The sequence below is a fragment of the Etheostoma spectabile genome, chromosome 2, assembly GCF_008692095.1.
Source record: "Etheostoma spectabile isolate EspeVRDwgs_2016 chromosome 2, UIUC_Espe_1.0, whole genome shotgun sequence".
NCBI lineage: Eukaryota > Metazoa > Chordata > Actinopteri > Perciformes > Percidae > Etheostoma > Etheostoma spectabile.
The window spans coordinates 19,195,208-19,205,352 of NC_045734.1; the positions used below are offsets into that span (position 1 = coordinate 19,195,208).

At 38.6% G+C, this 10,145-nt stretch overlaps 1 protein-coding gene across 1 annotated transcript in view; it reads left to right on the top strand.

The window, feature by feature from the left end:
- prkcaa (protein kinase C, alpha, a) overlaps nt 1-10,145 on the top strand; it is a 142,459-nt gene that overhangs the window by 97,467 nt on the left and 34,847 nt on the right. The window contains exons 9-13 of the mRNA XM_032501145.1: nt 4,721-4,864; nt 5,016-5,189; nt 7,369-7,460; nt 7,798-7,860; nt 8,234-8,372. Coding sequence (XP_032357036.1) covers nt 4,721-4,864; nt 5,016-5,189; nt 7,369-7,460; nt 7,798-7,860; nt 8,234-8,372 — 612 coding nt within the window. The remainder of the gene's footprint in view (nt 1-4,720; nt 4,865-5,015; nt 5,190-7,368; nt 7,461-7,797; nt 7,861-8,233; nt 8,373-10,145) is intronic.

The following is a 10,145-nucleotide window of genomic DNA, read 5'->3' on the forward strand; positions in this document are numbered from 1 at the left end:
TTTACTGGGGGTAAAACCAATACTGATTACTATCTATAAAAATGTCTTTCTTAAAGAAAAACAAAATGAGGGGAAACAATTGATAATTGACTTCCCTTCAAAGAAAGGTGAGCACAAACTAGAAAATGAAATCCTTGGTGCTAAACTGCTTAAACTGCAACCGTTGCTAAAAACAAACTGAGACAACCCATTGAACCCAGCAGAACGCTTCACTTTCAAATGATAATTGTTTTATACATGTACTCCGAGGTAAAGGCTAAGTAAATAAACAACACTAACACACCATTATAGCCTAATTTGAAACATGTTTAATTTTAAATTCATAGGCTATAATGTCTTTAATTAACAATAATAGGCTAATCAGTGTGATAGGTAGCTTGGTAGTTCATCGGTAGATACATATCATGTCAACATTATAGTTATGTCCGATTTAGTAGAAACAGATCTTAACATTGTGAAACACATGGCCCTCAGTTTCAGAAACTGTCACCCCAGTGGAGTAACAACAGACCCCTGATCCTCCTCTTTGGATTTGAGACAAGGTGAGCTTATATCAAAATTTAAGTAAAACCATGTTAAGCCATTTTTTTTACTGAAAGGTGTTAGGTTATCAAGAAAATAGCAGACCGCATTCTACATGAGAATTCAACCAAGCCTTGTAATAAATATAGCTATATATTTGCGTTAGACGGTTCTGGCCTCCCCGTCGTCTTCCCTCGTACCAAGTTCTCTCTCCTTTTTTCTCTTCACAAACTCCTCTGTGGTTCTCTTCATTTTTTCCCTTAGCTTTCTGCTCTCTCCTGTGTGCTTGGTGAGACGAATGCTTCTTCATCCTGTGTCACACTGTCATACTTAATGCAAGAGATTCTTTCTCTCTCCCCTTCTTGTCTCTTGCTCGCAGGATTGCCAAATTAATTTAAGTCTAAAGGTAGTCCTCTCCTCTCCTCCTCTCATGGTGATATGTTTCTTCACCTCTCCTCATGTCTGATCATTTGCATGTGGTTCAAAGCTACTGCAAATAGATCTAATTTACGAACAATTTGTTCTGGGTGTGGTTTGGGTTTTTCTGTAAAATAAATTTAAGACAAATACAATTAAAAAGGAAACTGTGTTGTTCCAATATATCAATGTTTGTACTGTACAAGCCTTAAACATATTTAGTTGCTGCGTCTTTTTTGTGTGTCCTCTGTTTTCCCTGCTTTTTGGTCCTCAGAGTTTGTCAGAGAGTTGTTAGCAAATCCTGGCACTGTCCTGCTCAAAGCAGTGATCACGGCTCTACATTTGTCCCCATGTGCATTTTTGTATTCTGTATGTGTCTCGTCTGTGGATCACTCTGCCTGTCCATCTTGTGTGCTTACATCACTGCCACTGCATAGCCTGAAATTGAATTGGTCATTAATTTCAATATCTTAGAACTTAAGAGCTTAAGCTTCACCCGCCTTATATTCTGCTTCACACTGTACATTTCACACTTTCTGGAATTATAGTCTACAGATGACCACTAGATGTCAGCATTGAAGTGAAATACAGTACAGAGCCAGACCTGTAGTCAGAACAATGAGCAACAGTTTTTACCTGTGGGCCTGGTATGTAATTCACTAGGCCTTTATCTGTGTGCTTGCAATTTCTTTACCACCCACGAATTGTCACCTTGTTTCTTTGTAATACTTGAAGATTTGATTTCCACACTACCATAAAATTGTCCTTTTGTCCTGTTTCTCACTCACATTTGTAATTGAGTTTTTCCTTTCTACTCTTCTTACAATTTTCTTGGTGGAGTGCAGACAGGGTTTTTACTTCATCAAAGAAATAAAGTACAGGGAGATCAATTAAATGATCACTCAGTTATGGTATGTTTGAGCTTTACATTTATGTGTTTGTTATTATTTGTAATATGGAATGAATGTTATTTTTAGCAGAAACGCTGACTTTAGTTAGTTTATAGTTACAGTCACTAAAGTATGTAGTGCATTTTTAATTTAAATCCAAAATTGACTAGGCAGAAACTTTATAATTTAGTGTCATAGTATGATTACTGCATCTTCATTCATATTCTCTTTTTGTATCTGTGTGTATGAGCTGCACTTTGTGGATCACTCTATCTGCATATAAAAGTGTCTTGGTTGAGTCAGCTGTTGTGGGTCACACCTAGACTCGAGTTTACTAAGTGAGTTGGCCCTTTTGGCTCCATTCTCCCTGTGGTTTCAGGACCAGGCAGTTGTGGAAGACTCTGACCAGATGTGTCTGAGAGGGAGGAAGTAAGACTGCTGCTCGCTCCGCTCGACCAGGCTCTTTTCATTGGCTAAAGCTTATAGGTGTGCTGTGATCTGGTGTGGTCTGCTTTGCTTTGCGTTTCTCTGTGCATTCCCCAGATTAAGAGCAGACATTGGTAGATATCATAACCAAACTAAAGCTGCAAAATGAAGTTAATTGCGTTTTTATTCTGAATTGCGTGAAATAAGCTGAATTGGGCTTATAATAAATGCTTAAAGGTACTCTGTGAAGGGATTTACATGTATTAGTTGCTTTGTGTTGCCAACGTGTTTGTAACGTAACTGAGAACTTCCCAACTTTCTCGGTTGCCTATAACAGCCCGTGAACTGATTTCTATGTGAAGGACTCGGGACGGTTTTGCCAGGAAAATGAAGAGAGGCTGAAGAATTGGACATTTATATGTGCTCCAGAGTGCCCTGCCTCTCTTTATCTCCCCTAGCAACAGTGTGCAACACCATCTAATGTTAGCTAAGAAATTGAGTCTGTTAACGTCAACAAACGACCGGCACACACCACAACACAAAATTCAACACAAAGTCCATGTAAGCAGACAAAAAAAAGTTGTATCTTGTGAAGGCCATCTGGACAAATGGGAATGTAACTGACATTGGACGAGGGAAACTAAGGTCACATTGGCAGGGCATTCAAATAATGGAGGGACCTTTGTTTTGTTTTGGGGATCAACGTGTTAGTTACTATAATAACTTTACTTACCATATTTAAAAACATGATGCCAGTCAACCATGTTACCACATTCCATGTCACATCACTGTTTTGGCCGATGCCCAGGATGGTCGCATGTGTGCAAGCGTGAGCAATAAAATGCTGACTGCAGTTCTTTCAACGGCCCCCGTTGTCAAAAACAACAAATTCCACATAGTATCTTTAAGTGATTCCCAAAGGTAAATTGTGATAAATCGAGGAATTTGTGATGTTAGCCTTTTGGATATCACCCATTTTAGGCAACACTTAATTTTCATCACTTAAAGGGTTTTCTCCACTCAACTTATGGTGGTCTTCATCAGAGATTTTCTTTTATACAATATTTTGTATGAAACAGTCAGAGGTTTTTGTCATCATGTAGTGTAGTGAATGCTAAGGTGACCTTCATTTGCTTACTTTCTAGTGAAGGTGCAGCGGGATGACAAAAGGGGTATGACTGTCATGTGCACAGATTTAGAGTAGGATCTTCTACAGCCAGGAAGCAGTAAGGACATTTCATGATTTAATACCAATTCATTGTAATCCTTAGTTTCCTTGTGGATGTTGATTACACCTGTGATGTCGAGGCTCAGCATGAGTTTGGATCTGTGTTTTGCCTTGGATGAATGTGAATGCTGGCCACGGGGATATTGGTTGTGTTGGTTCTCAGCAGATAGGTTAAAAAGAGTATGAAAAATGATGTATTTGATAGTTGTTTAGCATTCAGACTGCCATGGAGTTGTGTATTTTTCATCATAATGCACTGTAGTTTTCTTCTTGGAGCATCTTGCATATTGGGAGATTACGCATGACTTTGGAACGAAGGATGACGAACGAAGTTTACTTTTGAGGACATTATTTGAAATTGGGAAAAATTAGAAGTTGGAAGAAAGGTTATAATTTGCAATATATCGCAGAATATTGCAATGTGTTCAAAATCGTGATATATCGTATTGGGAGGCGTCTGGTGATTCCCACCCCTAGTACTTTTACTTACTGATTTATCTTCCTTCTCACTTTTCTTCTTTTAAACCAATAAGAACACCTAATACTCAGTTTAAAAACAAAACAAAAAAACAAATTAATTTAAATAAGAATTACTTGTTAATACATTGTATATATTTTAAAAAGGCTGGGTCACAGCTTTTGCTATTTATTGGTCAATAATGTGAAAAAATAAAATAAAGAAATACCAATGTATCCTTTTATTTTGCTGAAATTCAGTACACTTTATTAAATGTATCTGTTTGTATTTAAGCCATTGAGCCATCTGTGTGGATCTGCTCAACGTTGGCACCACAGTCTCATTTCCCTCCATTAATGTTGGAATTTTGCTTCAAACAGTCTGTGTATTTGGGCTGTGAGTGAGCAAATTAGTGTGAGTGTGTGAGCTTATGTAAAGGATCCATTTTTTTTAGGAATAAAATGAACATCTTTATGTTTGATAATGGTTGGAGTGGTAAAACTATTTAAAAAAACAACAACTGGGAAATTGGATGTGCTGGTCTGTAAATGTTTATCACATGTCACTTCTAAAGAAGCTTTGTTTAAGTTTCTCATTGGTTCAGCATGAATTCATTTTATTCATATAAAAAAACAAGCTCCATGTTTTAGTAATTCAGAAACTAGTCATTTTGTCTGAACAACACAGTGAAGCTCTATGTTTTGTGTGTTACTCAAAGCTGCTGCTGTTGCTTTAGAAAATGTGTTTTTCTACACACCATCCTTTGTTCCCTGAGTGCAGAAAGCCAAGCTAGGCCCAGGTAAGAAGGTGATCACCGAGACAGACAACAGCCAATCCAGCCAGCTGCCTTACAACAGCCTGGACCATGTCAAACTCAGCGACTTCTCCTTCCTGGCTGTGCTGGGGAAAGGGAGCTTCGGCAAGGTGAGGCAGCTATAATTAGCCCAAAAATAAATAATAAAAGTGGAGCTCTTAGTGTCACTGGTAACAGACCACACAAGAGCTAAACAAATAAGAAAAAAATAGGTTATACATAGAAGTGATCTTTTCCTCCTTTTCCCTTCCTGCTGTGCAGGTCATGCTGGCAGAGATGAAGGCCACTGAAGAGCTGTTTGCAATTAAGATCCTGAAGAAGGATGTGGTGATCCAAGACGATGACGTGGAATGTACCATGGTGGAGAAGAGAGTCCTGGCCCAACAAGACAAGCCGCCCTTCCTCACACACCTCCACTCGTGCTTCCAGACTGTGGTAGGTAAAATGCTCCTGGACACGCTTTAAGACAAGTCACTCCAGGTCAGGTCAGATTAAATCATAAAGGGGCTTTTAGCTAAACAGTTTAGTCATAAAGTTTTGTAGAGAGCAGTAGAGGACATGTATGTAAGTACAATAAAAAAAGAGAGAAGGGGAAACAAACAAATGCTAATTAGATTAATTAGGTTGAGATTTGTGCGTGTGTAAACAACAGCATGTGTCTGTACATGCATGCACGTGTGTATTGTCTTTGAGTCATGTTCAAACCAGACCACACACCCTGAAAGCAAATACTTTATGAATATGTGTAATCCCACCCCCCCCCACACACACACGCACACACTTGAGCCTATTCTTAGAAGTGTATTGTGCTTTCTTATATAAAAACAGATACAAATGCAGACTTATCATGAGTGTTATGCACGCTCATACACTGACACACGTAGAAAATCACTCAGTTTCTGCTATGTATGTTTATTAAATCATAGAAACATAACATATAACATAGAAATCCTGACTTTTAATCCCTATAATTGGTGAAGCTCCAAAAACACTTGATCCTATATTTCCTTTAATGTAACTTGATAGCGTCTAAACAACAACCTTCCCTGCCTCCCTAAAAAAAAACGTCTATTCTCCAAGCACAAGCTGAGATAACCCTAGTGACATCATCAGGGTTGTTTCTCACATTTGAAAAAGGTCCTACAGAGCCTCAGAAAACATTATGCCACTGTTTTTACAGGATCACTCCCCATTATTAGTAAACTGAGCTCCATATGTGACATTAGTGCCCGTCAGACACCGCCTACCAAGAGCCTGGGTCTGACCGAGGTTTCTGCCTAAAAGGAAGTTTTTCCTCGCCACTGTCGCACTGTTGCTTGCTCTGGAGGAAACTACTAGAACTGTTGGGTCCTTGTAAATTCTGGAGTGTGGTCTATACTATAAATAAATTTGAATTGAATTGAATTAGTGCAGTGCTTCTTTAACAACAACTGGAGTAATATTGGTAGTAATAGTAGTTTCACTGTAGCAGTAGTCATAGTGGTAGTCGTTGTAGCGACAACACAAACTCTCAAGGGTTTTTATATAACGCAGACAGAAATGGAACAGGAGCAACAAGTTTGGGGAAAAATCTGGTGCATTTAGGACAATTAGGAATTAGGAACAGGCATTTAGGAATCATTCATAGCATAATGATGAAGACGCACACATGCACATACACACACACACACATACACATAATAACAAATAAAATATTTCTTGCCAGCACTATTTTATTGAGAAACTGTAAGTAAAGACATATTTTGAAAAATTTAATCAGCAAAAGATAATGAGAGATGACACCAAGCACATGGAACAGCAAAATAATGTATCCCTAAACGGCACCACAGTATGTGGACATTAAATGTGTAAAGTTGGGCTAATGAAGTTTAACTTCATTATTAAACACAACACAAAGAAAACATTTTAGCATCCCCAGCCAGGTCTTATACACCAGTTGACATTTTAGCATAATTAGCTGAAGTACACAAGTTATGTTTTGCATCTGTTTTGCTGAGCAAAATCCCTTCGGATGAAATCTAACTGAAGGATATTTTGTTACACATAATTGAGTGAACACCATCATGTCTACAAGATTAAAGACAACAGAAAACTTGAATGTGAGAGTTTACCGAGATCTAGAGAAGATGCAGTGTGCGTTTTACTCTGGTGGCTGTCATCATAGTGCTGTCAGGGTCGGAGCTTGCACTACTTCAGAGTAAGATCTGCTGTCAAACCCGAAGTGTGTTTTGCTAGTGAGGGACTTGTCATTGGTAGTAAGGGACCAGCACTATAAGACAAAGAGAATGTCTCTTGACAGATGTCTGTGTTTAGTGTTTTTTTTTTTTTCCATAAAGTGCTTTTGTTTGGCTTTTTAGGTCACCTTGTCATGAAAAGTTTAGCAGGAAGGATGGAATGACCAGACAGCAAGGTTAGGGGAGGCTGCAACACTGAGCCGTATCTTTCTATTTAAAGCTCCATAAGTGAATTGAAATGTTGGGTAAATCACAGCTTTTGAGGAACTTTGCTATTTGCTTGTGCCAAATGATGTTGCATAGTGTTCTCTCCCTAAATACCCCATGCTCCATCTACCCCTAAACGTTCTCTCTTATCCCTTCTATCTCTATGACCACAGGACCGTCTGTACTTTGTCATGGAGTATGTGAATGGGGGAGACCTCATGTACCATATCCAACAAGTGGGCAAGTTCAAGGAACCTCAGGCAGTGTAAGACATGTCAACTTATTAGCAACTGGTGTAATTCCGCTATAGAGTGAATAATTTCTACTGTCAAATAGACTTTCTGTGTTCATTTTAGTTTAAGATTATTATTATTTTAGTTTTCTAAAGCATCTTTGTATATTGCTACCAAGGTAAAAAAAAAATTAAAACTTCTAACATGCATGCTGCATTATTACTGCAGCAATGAATATACAGTATGTATATTTATGTTCATATATGTAAGATTTATATATCTGCTAGAATTGGAATAAATAAGTGTTCTGCAAATAAAGGTTACTTTTTTTTGTGTTTTAAGTTTATAAACGTGTGGTTGTTATTGCAGGTTCTATGCAGCAGAGATCGCTGTTGGTCTCTTCTTCCTGCACATTAAAGGAGTCATCTACAGGTGAGTGTTAACAAGTTTAAACTGTTGACACAACATAAACACAGTGTACGCTGTTCTTTAAATGTTGTGGCTGCATTTAAAGAAATAATCAGAAATAGTGTGATATAGTGAATGTCTTTTTTTCTGCAATAAATATCATTCAGTACAGAGGCATCCTACAGTGAAATCTTTTTTTTTTCCTAAACAACCAGTGTTTTATAGGCTCTTTCTTGAAAACACCCAGCAGCAGCAACTGGGGTTTGTTTGTAATGAATTCTATATGAATTAAAAGTATTTAGGATTGGCCATGATATTATTGACACCTGCAGAAACAAATTCTAAAAGAAAAGTCAACACCTTCAAGGATGTTTTGAATGCCCGTGTGCTTCTTCAGGGATCTGAAGTTGGACAATGTGATGCTGGACTCCGAGGGACACATTAAGATCGCTGACTTTGGCATGTGTAAAGAAAACATGGTAGAAGGAGTGACCACACGCACCTTCTGCGGCACTCCAGACTACATAGCCCCAGAGGTAAGGCTGAACATGGAGAGATGTGTGCACGTGCATGTTTTGATGCATGAGGTCATCGCTGTCGCTGTCTGGTCTGAGCCTGTGTCACCCTTGTGCTCCAGATTAAGGTCACTGCCTCAGGAAAGACACACACACACACACACACACACACACACACACACACACACACACACGCGCAATCAAGCAGTCTTTCGTGATGTTAGCATTCCTGTCAGACGCCCAGTGATTCCGCTGGCAAGTCCAAACTTAACCCAAACATGCAAGTTGGGGTCTCTGTGTTCTAATGGGTTTTTTACTGAGAAAGTTTTATACTTTATCAGAAGGCTGTTGCCATAATAACATTCTGAAATAATAATTTACAACAAATCCACTTGACTTGACAATCTCACCTTTACATTTCTGATCATAATTGTTGTCTTTTTGCCAAAACAGATACCTAGATACCCGCTTGTTTTTATCCTTGTTGAATGGGAAAAAAAATGTGGACATGGAAAGTTGTGCGTACATCTTAACGTTCTGTTTTTGAAAATCCTCTTACAGCAATAGGAATCCTAACTACTATAGCGGGTATTTTCCTGTTCTGAACAATTGTTGAAAAGGTTGGTCCAAAAGAGCAATAAGTGATATCAGTCCAGCACATTCACATGCAGCAATAACGTTGTATTTATTAAACATTCTAGTGACAATTGTGTCAACTGATGTAACAACTGTGTATCAATTAGACTGGATCTACTCATAGTGAATGGGGACTGAGCCTGCCCTCACTCATGGCAAGAGGTGCCAATTCACTGACTAGATTGTTGACATTGTTGATCTTTGGAAATATTTCAACACAATTTCCAATATGATACATGTTTTATAGCCATTATCAAACTGGAACTACCTTACTTTGCTGGGTATTAACACACTACAAAACCCCAACAAGATTATTGCGAAAACATTTTATTTCTCTGATTCTCTGCCTTGTTATGATTGGTTTAACACTGACTGAGCTAATGAAGCAAGCAATCACATCAGTAAACCAACTCAAAGAGGGTAAGTTCCACCCCCAATGAGTTGCTAAACAAATGTGCTGTTTATGAGCCATAGGATCAGGAAACCAGGCTAAGTATCCATAATTAAATGCTGTTAACATATTTATCAGTATCTCTTAATTTCACCGAATATAGTAAAGGAACATAGGAAAGTCGGATGCCACAGCTTGCAGCAGTTTATAATGAATCCACTGATTTAGTTTCCAACTCTCCAGCCATTATCACTTAGTTGGCTTCTATTTAATGGTGGGCTGTTTTATTGATTCCTTCTACAAACCCCCTCTGACAAACTGGAAGGTTAATTCCGCCCAACGGACGCAGGGTGAACATGCTGTGACCGTTCCGAGCCAGACACTAATGCGCCAGCCAGGGATGACACAACAGGGGTTGGGAGCGCCTACAGTTTCAGCACTGTGAGCCACTATATGCTAAGTCACACACATGATTTCACATGCATGCCTGTATTCCATGCACACAATTATGCATACACAGATATATCCGTATGAAAACATTCTTTCAATACACACACACACACACACACACACACAAACCCAATCATGCACACACACATCAAAGTCATTCCTACAGGGGGGCTCGAAAGTTTGGGCACCCCAGGTAAAATATTTTATTAATGTGCATAAAAAAGCCAAGAAAAGATGGGAAAATCTCCAAAAGGCATCAAATGACAGATAAGACATTAGTAAAACATGTCACAAAAAGTTAGATTTTATTTCCATCA